Below are 14,494 nucleotides of genomic sequence, written 5' to 3'. Positions count from 1 at the left end.
GACCTCAGACTCTCTTCTTGGCTGAAGTCAGTGTGATCCAGCTGCCTTTAACTCACAGCCATGCATCCGTGAGCACCGCTCACACTGCCCAAGCTGGACTATCACCTCCCAAGCACATATCCCGAGTTATATGTTTGCTCACTGAAGATGCAAATGGGACATGCTCCATCTCACTCAGCCTTTCTAGGCTCAGCAGAGCTCAATAGGACCTTAGCACATGAGTCACTCGGCCTGCAGTCATCAGGATCTACCTGGGTGCAGACAGGGCACAGCTAGATTTTTTGGACATCTATAGGTCTCTGGTTTACTTCAAGCCAGCTCAACTTGGGTTCTTGCTGCTCATATGCAGAGAAGTCCAGCTGATGGGAGAGGAGAACAGGAGCAGGGTGGCCTTTGTCTAGGGAAGTCATTCTCAACCTTCCTAACACGGAGACCCCCTTAATACAGTTCCTCATGGTGTGGTGACCCCCAACCATAAAGTTATCTCATTACTACTTCATAACTGCAATTTTGCTACTGTTATGTAAATATCTGATATGCCACCCCTATGAAAGGGTTGTTTCAACTCCCAAATGGGTTGAGAACCATTTCTCTAGAATAAAACTGTCATTGCACAGTTTGGCCCAGAAACCTGCCACCCAGTTCTCCAGTATTTTAAAAGAAATTGGGAACCCAAATTGGAAAAGGAAACTGATTTATTTACAGTGTGGCCAAATGGTGAGGGTCTAAGCTCTTCCCCATTCCAGTCTCTGTGCCTATGGCTACATTAAAGTCATGAGTCAAAGGCTGGAGCAGGTGTCAACTCACCTGACAGACACAGCTGCCCTGTGGGGGCCTCCCTCCTCCACGCAGCAGGTTCCTTCCTGCGGGAGGGGACCTGGGCATCAGGTCGCCTCCTGCTCTGTTATTTTATTCAATTCCAGGTTGAGAAAATGGGAGTCTTGAAGAGTCCCCATCTAGAAAGAGAAAAGAACTTTGGGGTTTTGAAGGATTCTCTACCAATTTCAGGCAGGGCAGGGGACTTTGGCCAGAAGTCCCTTCCTTTGATCTAAGTCCACTTAGTGTGAAAGGTGAGCCTGGAGGAGGGAGGCCCCTACAGGGCAGCTGTGTCTGAATACCTCCCTCAGTGAGGGGTGGGCTGCAGCCCAGAGTCACAGTCCTGGTGCTTTGGAGCCTCTCAACCTTGCCTTTAAAAAAAAGTCTTCCTTTTGGTGCCAAATAATGGCATTTCAGCATTTAGCCTTGAAAACTCTGAGCTGTTTTTCTTGCTCCTGAAGATCCACACCAAGATAAGAAAGAAAAAAGTTCCTGCTTCACTACAGCTGGAAAAGCAACCACACTCAAGAGTCACAAAATGGGCTCTGATCAAGAGAGAAAAAAAAAAAAAAAAAAAAAATATATATATATATATATATATATATATATATATATATATATATATATTTCCCCCTTCAGTGTGGGGAACAATATGAAAGCCTGAAGCCCGTTCTAGTTTCTGCTGGAATAGCTTTATCTTGCTGGAAGGGTAATTTGCACAGGGCCTTTAAGATGCCTTCAGTCTCCTCCTCCGAAGCGTGTGATTGTTGAGACATCTCATATGATCATTTCTTGCCCCGCTAATAACATCTAATTTGGCATCTGCTGTTTTCTGAAATCTCTTTGTCAAGTCTTAAGAGGATCACTGCCATTTGCACGGATGGAAATAATTAGTAAATGCTGAGATGTTGTTAGTTGCCTTATCTGAGCCAAGACTCCCAGGGTCTTGCCTCATTTAAATCAGCACTGACCTTGGTCCTTCTGCCCCACTCTTACCCACCCCCTATTTCCATCCCTTGCTTACCTTCAAGCCTGCCTCAGTGTCCATGTCTTGTCATGTGGAGCCAGCATCCCTCAGCTTGTTTCTTCCTCTCTTTCACATCAGCTGGGCTCTTCCAGGTTCAAGTGTAGGAATCCAACTCAAACTGGTTTGTGCTGAAAAGCTGCTGCTGCACTGGTCCTTGTGCCTGTACATCCCAGCTGGGCCCTATTCAAGCACAGGTGGACACAGGTAATCAAAAGCTGGTTGGTTCCCATGCCCCGCCTTTGCCCAGCCCTGCCTGTACTGTGCCATTACCCTGGGTGGCTTCCTCCTCCAAGAAGCAAAATTATTCAGCAAACACCTTACATTCTAAAGAATCTGCAGAAGCACCTTGGCTGGAGATTTTGATTGGCTGGGAATGTAGTTCAATGGACAGCTTGCCTAGCAAACACAAAGCTACCGATACCTCCCACTGGCGAATTCCTTGGGGAAGTCAGTGCAAGGGTTCCATTGTGGTCAGTGTTCCATAAGAGCAGTCAGCTCTGTGGTGCAGAGAAGGCTAGAGTGCAGCTTTAGGAGTAAGGAACAAACACACCATTAAAGGCTGCTAGGACAGTTAGTTGGGTAGTGCTTTACCTAAGCCTTTGCTGGAACTATGCATTGCATGTTTTCTATGAATGGTTAACAGCATTGAACAGGTCCCCCCCCCACCCCTTTGGCTTCTGCCTTGAGCAGAGGAATGTCAGTCAGCTGCACCTCTTGGGCAGCTTGGACTTTGAGTCCTATGTAGAACCCTGAAGGAGCCACTCTGTGACTGCAGCTACTGACTGCTAAGCACCAAATCAGCCCTAACAACAGTATGAACCAGCCTTCCTGGGTGCCACCACCCTCAGGTGAACTGAGGAGAGTCTGTAGCCATTTCCATCTGCAGCCATTTACTCTGGTGGCCAGCATGAAGGACTATGCACTGATCAATGCTGGGAGCCCTGTAACACCCCCTTCTGGCTATGGGTTCTCTACCAGCCGGGATTGGTTCTTACCTCACAGGATCAAGTGTTTGTGGAAGCAGAGACACCAGATAGGTTGGCAGAGGGCAGAGTGCCAAGGCTAATGGGAACAGAGAAGAGAAACTGTGTTTCTGGTCACTGGAAGACTTCCACACCAGGGCATTCCCTGGCCTCAAGAGCCAATGGCTGTTAGAACCAAGGCCTCTACTTGTGTGTGAGTCTGGAGGCTCTGTACTTGAGACCTGTTACAGTAGCAGCTAGGGGAGCTGAGGGTTCCGATCCCTGAGGCTCACACAGGAAGCTCCAGTAGGTATCATTTGCTCTCATCGTGGGATGTTGCTTAGAGATGAGTGAATGCTGAACTTCCAGAACAGAACAGTGAACCTCCAGCTCAGTACCTGGAGCTACAACCCTCTACCCACTGAGGCTGAAGCCACATGTCTTTTAGTTCTTTGAATCTGTGGCCTCTGGGGGTTCTGGGCCTATTTCTGAGCCTCAGCACCAAGGTCCCAAGTCTGCCAAATACCAGAAACATCTTTCTTTGTACTCATGACATCCTTCTGAGATGCTCCATGGCTGGACAGTCTGTGGGCCATGTCACTGAAGACTGAGTGGGTATGGCAGGCTGCTTGACCTCTAGGTCACCAAGCAACCTTGTGCACAGGGTCCCTGGCAGCAACCGTCTGCAGTGCCAGCCTGTGGTGTGTCACCCTAATGCCACATGGTGGCAGTTAAAGCTTACACATGTACAGGGGCTGTAGGACTGGCCCCAGACAGGTGCAGAGGACATGAAGATTGGGGTGGGGATAGAGTACCCCAGTCTGGAGAATCATATTCTGTGAATTTGATTTGGAGGGGATACAGAAAATCAAAATATGTAGGAAAGGACTGTTGAAATTCTGAAAGCTGATTATTTTAAAGGCATTATTCAGGCCTACAACATGCCCTGTGAATGAGGAAGAGGTTAGCCTTTGGAACCAAACAAGAAAGCATGGGAAACTGCCAGAAGGCCCCTTTGCAGTGGTGGCTCATGAGTTATCACCCTGACTGTGTGGGAGTCCCAGGTCTTTGGAACCTATGGAGTGGGGGTTTGCATCCCTGTAGTTGGAGACCCATCTCCTTGGGGTGGCTTTGAGTTTTCTAGCTCTATTCAAATTGCCTTCTCCAGAACACCATTGGTCCCAGTCAGATGGAACTGATTCTGTGCTAAGAGGCCACCTAAGGAGATTTAACTGCAGGGGCTCTGCACACACTTCACAGTAGGTTACTGTATGCAGCTGAGGCCTCAGTGCCAAGCGATATGAGAAACCAAACACTAGGCATGCTCTAGAAGCTAGCCCAGGCCCTAGCCTCAGGGCCAATTACACAGCAGCTCCCCTCATCACCACGGAGAGTTCCAGAACACAGAAGCTACCCTTTGAAGCCACTCCCCCTCTCCACCCTTAACCCCACACACACTTCACCCTACACTGGCATGATCAGCCTGAGAGACAGAAAAGGGTCCCTGTCAAGGCCACACTGGAGGAAGTAGCAGATGGGACTGAGAATCAATTACCTGCTGTCTGCTTAGGTGTGCATATTGGGCTGAGGATGCAGGTCAGTTGGCACAGTGCTTGTCTAATGTGCATGGAGCCCTGGTTTTCATCCCCAGCACTGAATAAAATGGCCATGGTGTCATTCCTGTGATCTCAGCACTTGCAGAAGTAGAGGTAGGAGGATCAGAAGTTCAAGGGCATCTTCCACTGTATAATGAATTCTAAACCAGTCTGGGCTACTTGAGACCCTTTCAATAAATAAGTGGATGGATGAATGAATGAGTGAATGAATGGATGGATAAATAACTGAAGAAATGGTTCAGTGGTTGAGCGCACAGGCTACTCTTGCAGAGGACCAGGGTTCAGTTCCCAGCACCTTCATGGTGACTCACAACAGCCTATAACTTCAGTTCCAGGGAATCCAACATCCTCTTCTGGCCTTCACATGCACTACATGTATGTAGCAAACATTCATATACATAAAATAAAAATATCTTTTACAAAGAATAAATAGGGCCAGGCAGGATGGCACATGCCTTTAATTCTTCTTCAGTTACAGCTCTTCCGCTTATAGTGCTGGGACACTGGGCACATAGTATCAACTAGTGTTCAGCTCCAGGCCCGTATGGAGATCTCCAGCTCTTAAGAATCATAGAGGGGCTGAAGAGATGGCTCAGAGATTAAGAGCACTGGCTGTTCTTTCAGAGGCCCTGGTTCAGTTCCCAGCAACCCCTGGTGGCTCACAACCATCTGTAATGAGATCTGGTGCCCTCTTCTGGCGTGTAGGCAACAGAACACAGTATAGGAAACAAATAAATAAATAAATCTAAACCAAAAAAAAAAAAAAAGAATTGAGAATTGCAGAGACTGGGAACTCTTCCAGTGACATTCTCACAACCTCCCGTCTTCCTTCAAGCTCAGCTCTCTACCATCGCCACCCCTTTACCAATCTTGTCTCCTCAGTTACCTTCAGAGCTGATGCTGAAGCTACTCTTGTAAAGACACCAGGGGGCAGCATAGGATGGTCACCAGACAGAAAGAGTGGCAGCCTTCAAAGGTATGTGTGTGTAGCAAGGGTGTCAACACTAACCATAGCCCAGACCTTCCTGTTCATAAAGGACTTAATTCACAATATGCAAATGAGGGACCATTTTGTCCACAATCATAGCAGTCCCTCATACAAATGAGGAACTATTTTTGTACCAATCACTGGCCTTTTGCTGCTTTCCCTCTGGTCCAGGTGAAAATGGCTGAGAGAGTTCCCTCGGGCTTGTGAGGGTAAAAAGCTCTCACACAAGGGGCTTCAAACAGTGGCCAAAGCCTTCAGGAGCCTGAGTGCTTTGGCAGAGAGCAGCTGCAGTTGGCCTGGAGATTTCATCCGCAGAGAGTTCAAAGCAGTAGGTGCTGGCATAAGCCACAGTCAGGCTGGCTGCTTGGCTGACAGTCTTTGCCCAAGGCAGGCTCTTCAGAAAGACAAGGCATGCACAGCATGTGACTGGCAGCCTGATGTGTTGGCTAAGATTAGGTTCAAAAGTAAGGGGAGAGTCCAATGTGCTTAAACAAGATAGCCATTTATCTTACTCATTCCAAAAGCCATTGGAAAACTGAATACTAAGGCCATAGCAGATACATGGCTGTGTCAGGGATATCAGCCCCTCTATCTTGTTATATGAGAGCCTTCTGGTCCCCAAGTTAACCTATGGCTCAAGATGACTACTGTTACTACAGCCATTACAAGGACATCTCCATGAGCTGGAAAGAGTCCAGTTTCTCTCTTTCAGAATGTTGCTTGCCCACTCCATCCCACTGACCAAAACTTGGCTACTGGACCCCACATCACTCAAAGACAGTTAGAAAGCATAGGTTTTTAACAGGCTTCAATTAGGGGCAGCTGTGTATCCACCACCACCACCCCCAAAAAGAAAAATCAGGGTTCTCTTACAGTAGGAAAGAAAAATAAGGCCACATCTGGGAGGATAACTTAGTTACTGAAGAAGACTGATTAAAACTAATTTAACTGTGAATTCTAGAAACTGCTCACACATAAATCCCCACAGACCAATTTATAAGGATTTGCAGTTGCAGTTCATTGGGGCAACATCAAGTCTATCCAGAGCGTTTGCTGGTCACGAGTGAGCACCCACACACAGGCTCTAAGGAGGAGCCCCTCTCTCATCTGCCTGGAAAGACCACCAAGACCCACCTGATGGGGCATGAGCTGCTGCAAGCTTCACAGCACAAAGGTGAAATGGTAGCTTCCTGAAAAACACTGTAGGCAGGCTAGCTCCATGACACCCGACTCCAGGTCACCCGGCCCCTGCCCTGTGTGTGGAGATACTCAGGGTCAGAGCGGGAAGGTCACCTCCTGCCAGACATCTCAACCTGCAATGAATTTACATTTTGCTTTGTTTTGTTTTTCCATGTGTGAATTATATATATGGGGGGGGGGCTCTGGTTTAAAGCACAGACTACTTATAGAGGGCTGTTCTTAGCCAGGCCTTCTATCGCTGCGATAGACACCATGACCAAAAGCAACTTGGGGAAGACAGTGTTTATTTTATTTTAATTTTTTTATATTTTCATATCACAGTTCATTATCCAAGGAAGTCAAAGCAGGAACTCAAACAGGTCAGGAAACTGGAGGTAGGAGCTGATGCAGATACCATGGAAGAGTGCTGCTTAATGGCTTGCTCCTCATGGCTTGTTCAGCCTTTTTTTTATAGACACTCAGCACCACCAGCTCAGGAGAATCTTCACCCACAATGGGCTGGGCCCCTCACATCAACCACTAATTAAGAAAAAGCCCTACAGCAGTGGTTCTCAACCTGTGGGTCACAAAACCCAAAGGGATCAAATGACCTTTCACAGGGGTTGCCTAACACCATTGGAAAACACAGATATTTGCATTGTAATTCACAACAGTAGCAAAACTACAGTTCTGAAGTAGCAACAAAAATGATTGGGAGTCACCACAACATGAGGAACTTTATTAAAGGGTCACAGCATTAAGAAGGTTGAGAACACTGGTCTACAGACTTGCCTGATCTTATGATCTTATGGAGGCATTTTCTCAATTGAGGTTCCATCTTCTCACATGAATTTAGCTTGTGTCAAGTTGGCATAAAACTACCCACCACAACTCAGCATGATGGTGCACACCTTTAATCTCAGTACTCTGGAGGCAGAGGCAGGCAGATCTCTGTGAGTTCAAGGCTAACCTGGTCTGCAAAGTGAAATCCAGGACAGCCAGGGCTACACAGAGGAAATCTTGAGAAACCAAAAGAAAAAAAAAAAAACAAAAACAAAAAAAAAAAAAAAAAAAACCAACAAAACTACCACAACTGAGTTACCCATATTGAGTTGTTCATAATGCCCTGTAACTCCGGCTCTGAAGAATCCAATGCTCTCTTCTGATCTCTGTGAACATCCCCCCCACAGCATATACCCACACACACACACACACACACACACACACACACACACACACTCACATAAAAAATAAATCATTTTGTAAGTTGGCATCTGCTTCAGCTCTGTAGTGGTTCCCTCCATACTCTTTAACAGCTTGCTCAGTGGCAAAGTTTGCTACTGTGACATCAAAGCCTACCTCCTCCCCACCACACAAGCGCGAGCGCGTGCGCGCACACACACACACACACACACACACACACACACACACTGGCAGAGATGTGAATCCACCCAGCTCTGGACCTGACTGCCCAATACTCAGTGGTTCCAACAGCTGCCATTATTTCAGTAAGAGCAAGCTATCTGCACCTTAGACCAGGCTCCCACGTAAGCCACCAAGGCTCCCAAGCCACAGGACTGCCATGTAAGAAAGCAGGCTCCCATGTAGACCACAGGGCTCCCATATAAACCACTGGGCTCTCATGTAAGCCACTAAGGCTCCCATATAAGCCACAGGGCACACTTCCAAGTGAACCACTTAGAAGAGACTCCCAGAGATCCATCAGGATTGAGGCTCACTGACCATACCAAGTCATCTGCAATGCTCAGGCCAGCATTGTCCTGGGCCTGGGTCCCAAGAAATCTTACATGAAGGCCTTACCACATGACAACAAAATGTTAGGGGCTGTGCCCTTGGCACCCTCCTGGCCTAAAGGCCAGCCAGTGTGGCAGGTAGGGACCCAGCTGAGCTGAGATCGCCTCTTGCCTCTGTCCCCTTGGCTTGGGCCATGACCTTGGCAGACTCCTGCTCAGAGACAGTTGGAGGTCACCAACCACACTGAGCCCTTTTTCCACACCGGGCATTGTAGAGTATCCTACAGTTCCAGCACTTGTTTTGAAACTTTATTTTTATGTGTATGGGTACTTTGTCTGTAAGGATGTCTATGCGCCACATGTGTACCTGGTACCTGCAGATGTCAGAAGAGGGCAGATCCCCAGAGACTGGAGTGACAGACGGTTTTGAGTCACCATAGAGGTAGGTACTGGGAATGAAACCCAGGTCCTCTGCAGGAGCAACCAGTGCTCTTAACCGCTGAGCCATCATTCTGGCCCATCCCTAGCACTTCCTTCTACCACCTGTTGCTCTCAGTCACCATTATACTCTCGGTCAATATCAATCAATGCACTGTTCCAGGGACTTAGAATGAGTTTCTATGGCAGATGGCTGGTGGCACACAGGGTCAGATGGGTCTCTCTGTCCCTACTGTACAGATGAGATAACTGGAAGGGGGTGGCCCAAGATGACAGCTAAAGGAGCGGAGGGTGGTAGGGACCACAGGTTCTACTATCTGTGCTGAACATGGTAGGGAGGCCTCAGCTCCCCAGAACCTCTTCTCTCCAGAATGGCCTCCTCCCCTCCAACAAGTGACAGTGACTGGCTTCTCCCCCTACCCTGGCAGCCAGTTCTGGGGACACCCCCTGGTGGGGGCCTCCCTGCTACTTGTTTGGCCCTGTTAATGAAAGGCACCAGCCCACACCTACTATTCTTTTTGCTTTTATTAAAAAATAGATCAAGAAAATATACACACTGAAGCCCTGTGGCTAAAGAGGCTGAGAGCTATGGGAAGGGGCAGGGGATGGGCAGGCAGGACCCCAGCAGGGATGTAGTGTCGGGAAGGCAGGGGTCCCAAGCTGGAGCATAGGTAGCAAAGGGGAACTGGGGGTGGAGAACAGAAGAAGCCTGTGTCCTGGGGGGCAGGCACCCCCCCCCCAGAACTATTAACCACGAGTTCCTCAGCGGCACTCTGTTCCATATGGCAGCCCATGTGTCTTTACAGGCCTCCCTGATGCCAGGTGCCCACTCAGGCATTGATAGCTTTCCAGCGCTCACTGTCTGTGCTGTTGATGCTGCCTGTGTGGCAGGGCATGGAGGCAATGTCATCTAAGTAAGCCATTCCAGCAGAGTCAAACTGTGTGCTGGAGTAGCTGGAGGCTGAGACCCCCGCAGGCCCTGTAGACTCTATGCCCTCTCGTCGAGCCACTGCGTAGGGTTGTGGCAGGTGCATGTCTGGCTCTTCAGCCTCATCCACTTGGCATTTGTAGGAAAAAAGGATCTTGGGCTCTGAGCTGGTGAGAGAGTGGAGAGGAGCCACTGCAGTCAGGAGCAGCAGAGGCTGGACAGAACTGTAGCTCATCCGCAGGAACCCGCAGGAAACCTTGAGCCCACTGGGATCTACTTTGAAGCTGGTCCCACCCACGCCTGAGAGATGGGACAAGTTTCTATACCTCCCCACCCATGAGTGTGTCAGCCACCATGGGCAACAATAAACTAAACCCTAGCCTTCACCAGCCCCGGCTGAGTATGACCCCCATGCCTGCAGCACATGACTACCCACTCATTAACCTGGTCATCATCTTCAGAATAGCTGGAAGAGGCTCAACAGAGCAGCAGCCTGTGCATATGGGAGCAGGCAGCAGCCTAAACTCTTAGGCTCCCTAGGCCTTCCCAGAGGTCGTCCATGTCCACCAGCCCAGCCCTGATAGGAGAGCAAACCCCTGCGTGCACTCCATCAGATCAGGCCTGGGTGGGAGCCAGTCCCTGTCTTCGTATCCATCCTCTGATGTTCTCCACATGCACCTATGCACACAGCACATCCTCGTTCCAACTGGAGCTCACTGTGAACCGTCAGGCTCCCTTTCACACGCCTGCTTTATTCTCCTGATGTCTTTGAGGAACCACAGGGTCTAGCTCACAGTAGGTGCTTGCTGACAAAGTAGGTAATATAACAGCATTGCTAAACTGCATCCTTATCTCTGGGGAGGTACACCTGCTTGTGCTTGCTACACATACACAGAAAGAGCATCTACACAGACGCACCAGTGTGCCTACCACTCAGTGCCCTCTGTGCACCCACCCCTCCTGGACATGTACATAGTAGCCGCAGCCACATTTGAGTGCAGAGGTCTGGCCATCACTCACCCAAAGAAGCCACGGAGGAAGGCCACATAGATGAGCGGTGCAAAGAAGCTGAAGTATAGGAAGGTAGTGGCATCCACACAGCTGTGGTAGGGAAGCAGGTCAGCATGGCCAGGACTGTGGCCCTGCCCTGACCCAAAGCCCTGCCCAAGGGAGTGCAGACCCCTTCTACCACAGTGGTAGCCACTCCACCCCATGCCTAACCCGCTCCCATGGTGGGCACCCTCTTACCAGAGCCCCTCAATGATGTTGGCACACAGCAGCGCACTCCCCAACCCCTGCAGCAAGTTGAGTGCGGCCAGGATGCCTGCATACACGTAGAAACTCCTCCGTGCTGGGAGGCAAAGGTCATGAAGTTCTGAACCACCCTTAGGGCCCAGGTGTGAACCTTGGGGTTCTTCCCCTCCCCAGGGATCCCCAGCCACAGGCCAGGAGCAGGCCAGTGCCCTCGTGCCCCTACTCCAGCAGGTACTCACAGGGCAGGGACACGCGCTCCTTCAGTGGGGTCTTGGGGAGAATTACCACCAGTGAGTAGACCTGCAGAGATAGGGGTGACAGGGAGGCCGGGCCAGGCCAGGCTACTTCACCTGCCCCCAGGGAGCACGCCAGGCCTCACCAGGAAGAAGAAGCAAGAGCTGACCAGCCAGAACTGGCGGCCACCATGGCCATAGATGTTGAAATCCTCAGCTGAAAGATGGGAATCAGGGTACAGGATCTCCAGAGTCCCCTGCAGTAGGCAAGAAGGTCTAGTCAGTTCTACCACTGAAGTTTCTCTTGGCTTTCCCTTGCAGAGCCCAGGGCACTCCAGTACACCAGGCCCTGCCCTGCCATGCTCACCCACATAACTTCAGGTGCACTTCAGACCCTAGTTGAGTCCCTTGTGGACAAAGTCTTAAGCCCTACCCAGCCAGATAAAGGACCATAGCACATTCTCTCAGGGTGTCTGACTAGGCACTAGCTCTCACACACTTCTTAGTCTTCCTAGGCTCACCTATGGTCTGTGTCCAAGGGAGTTGGCCCTTTCCATGTGACTCCTTGGGAACACTTACAGTTTGGAAACATGACCCTTGACACCAACACCACATACCTGGGTGACTGAGTAGGCCAGAGACAGTACTGTGGTGATAGCCAGCACCCGCTTGATGCTGGACTTGCTCTCTAGGTGACCTGTAAGACACAAGGGTGAGTCAGCCTCTCCTAAAAGCCATCTTTGGACAACTGCAGGAAGGCTAGGGAGAGAGGCCCAGGTCAGAGGACAATCCTATAGCATACATACCAAAGGCAAGGCCCAGGATGACCACGCTCAGCTCAATGGCTAGCAGGAAGAAGCGGGTGATCTCCCACAGGATCTGGGCAGAGAGGCATGGGTCAGCTGGGGGTAGGCCCCATCCAGTCAGACATCCCTGAGCCTCTCCAACAGAACCAGGGTACAGAGAGAACATCATAGCCTCCACCAGGCTGGTCCCCCCCACACACACACACCTTGTCAGCAACTGTCGCAGCATCAGAGGCACTGACTGTCATAGAAACCACAGCCCTGGCAATGCCTACCAGGGCTACCACAAACACCTGCAGGGCAAGAGAAGAAGGGAGTGTGGTGACTCAACCAAGGCCTCAGTTCTGCAGCATCCACTCAAGGAGAGGCTTCAACTACACAAGGGATGGGACATGGTGGCTCAGAGTGAGACATAAGAAGGCATGTTCCAGCACAGGGTTCAGGCACAGAAAACGCCACTGCTGCCCATCCCAAGTCCCACCAGTTCCCTGTGGTTAGAGAATCAGGCAGTTGGAGCTCAGACCTGCTCATCTCCTGCTCTATGACCTTGGGCGAGTGATAGCCATGTCTCCTTGCATGCTCACCACCCATCTTTAGTGGGAATCTCAGAGTCTGACCACACAGGGACCAGGGAGCAACTCAGCTTTCAGGTGACATCTCAGAGTCTCAATGTGGCATATTCCAGCTAATCGGGCTCTTCTCCATATGGAGAAAAGAGAGAGTACCACACCCTGGAGTGGGGGATATACCCAGGGAGGTCACCCTTAGATCCTACGCCTCATGTACAACCTTGTTCCATATCACCAAAGCAGCAAACATAGGGCCCACAAGGGCTGAGGCTAGAGGGCCTCTCCTCAGGTAACCCTGCTGCAAAGACAGTGCACAAGGGGAAGAATGGCCGACTGTATGGGGCTCTGTGGATACTTCTCAGTTTTCCATTTCCCCATAGGGGTCACTTGCCTCCCTCAGTCAGCAAGGCCTACTGGCCTGACTCAACTTTCCCTTTCTGTGCTAGCCTGTTACTGGCTCAGGCATGAGCATGGGATCCTAGGTGAACCAATCCAAGGACAGGCTAGGTCTCCCCCTAGTGGCCAGGAAAGAGGGACTCCCTAGTGCAGCTGGGAAAGCCAGGTGAGTTCCCAGCTGTCCTTGGCATCATCTCTGTGGGGAGAACCAATCGCAGTAGAGAGCAAAAGGTAGAGCCCCTGGACCCAGCCACACCCAAAGCCATTTCCATTATGGAAGCAATTCATTCATTTCACTTTAGTGCTTAAATCAGAGATGGGCTTTCTGTCATTGGTTAGAGGAAACTCACCAAGATGTAGAAGGTGATAAAAATGGGGCTGGAGGTGACACGGATCTTGGCCCGAGCTAAGGGAAGCTTCCAGAGCAGGAAGACGAAGAAGAGCACATTGGGAACGAGCAGCAGGAGGTCCCAGTACCGGACCCTGGCAGGGGCACAGAAGCTGGCTCACTGGTGAGGGAGGTACACGGTTCCCCCAGCTCATAGCATCCCCTGGCAGCCTACCCACAGCCCACCCTCAGTGGGCCGGGACCCACCTGGAGGAGCCGATGTCCTCATACAGCAGCAGCAGGCACTGGTGGGGCTCACTGATATTGGATGCTGCGGGCGGTGGCCACACTGTGCTTCCAGTGGCCTCCTGCAGGCTGGCCATTCCACCGGCAGTGGCCCTGAAAACAAACCCACGTAGTTAGGGCACAGGGCCCTGGCCCTCCTCCCTCAGGCGAAGGCTTCCAAGGAAAACCAAAGTGGCAGTGCACATACAGGCCACACTGGGGGCCAGCGGCGTAGGAGACTAGAAGGCCTCTTGCTCTGGACAGGGCCTGCAGCCTCCTCTCAGGCTCTGCCCAGATTGCCCCTCCAGTCTCCAGAGAGGAGGGAGCTCAGAGCATGGCCTCCAGCCTGCCCCAGCTGCTTGGCCTCCTGGATGACACTAAGGAAGCATTCTCTTGCTGAGGCCATGGTGATGCAGAATACCTCCAGCAGGACTGGGAAGGCTGAATGACGTGATTCCCAATTCCACCTTGCAAAGCCCACCCACCATCTGATCACTGAGGCCACACAGCTACTAGCATCCTCGGGGGACCCTCTCTGCTGCACTGGAAAGGGACATGCAGTTGGAGAGGACCCCTGGAAGCACAAGGAAGTCTCTGGGACAGGCCCTGGATCGGTGGTACAAAGAGGACTAAGGGGACCCATCTGAGAAGGCCAGGCTACCAACCAAAGGCCAGTGTCTTTATGGCCACCTGAGCAGGAAAGCCTGGCATTCAGCCTGGAGGTCCAGAGAGCTAAGGGGTCTGGGGTCCCTAGAATGCCCTGGAGGAAAGGGACTGATGGTGGTCAGAAAACCCTAAACGAGGAATCTTTGTGAGAAGATTGTCTGGGGATGGCAGTGAGGCCTCCTGCAGGACAAGCTGAGCCCCAGGACTCATGGATGGCAGTATTAGGATAAGTGATATGAAGGGACTATC

General features: G+C 50.8%; 1 protein-coding gene across 3 annotated transcripts; it reads right to left on the bottom strand.

The window, feature by feature from the left end:
• Positions 1–9,287: 9,287 nt before the first annotated feature.
• On the bottom strand, positions 9,288–13,724 carry Tpra1 (transmembrane protein adipocyte associated 1). 3 transcript variants are annotated; one of them, XM_051203292.1, is made up of 10 exons: positions 13,562–13,724; positions 13,317–13,449; positions 12,208–12,294; positions 12,002–12,074; positions 11,813–11,892; positions 11,342–11,452; positions 11,202–11,262; positions 10,957–11,059; positions 10,729–10,809; positions 9,288–9,875 (listed from the first exon to the last, which is right to left on the bottom strand). In XM_051203292.1, the coding sequence occupies exons 1-10, from the start codon at positions 13,675–13,677 to the stop codon at positions 9,611–9,613; spliced, it is 1,110 nt and encodes a 369-aa protein (XP_051059249.1). In that variant the 5' UTR covers positions 13,678–13,724; the 3' UTR covers positions 9,288–9,610. The 3 variants fall into 3 exon arrangements, with proteins under 3 accessions (XP_051059249.1, XP_051059251.1, XP_051059250.1); XM_051203294.1 differs by having other exon boundaries at positions 11,202–11,232; XM_051203293.1 differs by having other exon boundaries at positions 11,366–11,452.
• Between the last annotated feature and the right edge of the window lie 770 nt (positions 13,725–14,494).

The sequence above is a fragment of the Phodopus roborovskii genome, unplaced genomic scaffold (assembly GCF_943737965.1).
Source record: "Phodopus roborovskii unplaced genomic scaffold, PHOROB, whole genome shotgun sequence".
NCBI classification, from domain to species: domain Eukaryota; kingdom Metazoa; phylum Chordata; class Mammalia; order Rodentia; family Cricetidae; genus Phodopus; species Phodopus roborovskii.
Note: the sequence above shows the minus strand (reverse complement) of the source record. Positions and strands in the feature narration are given on the sequence as shown.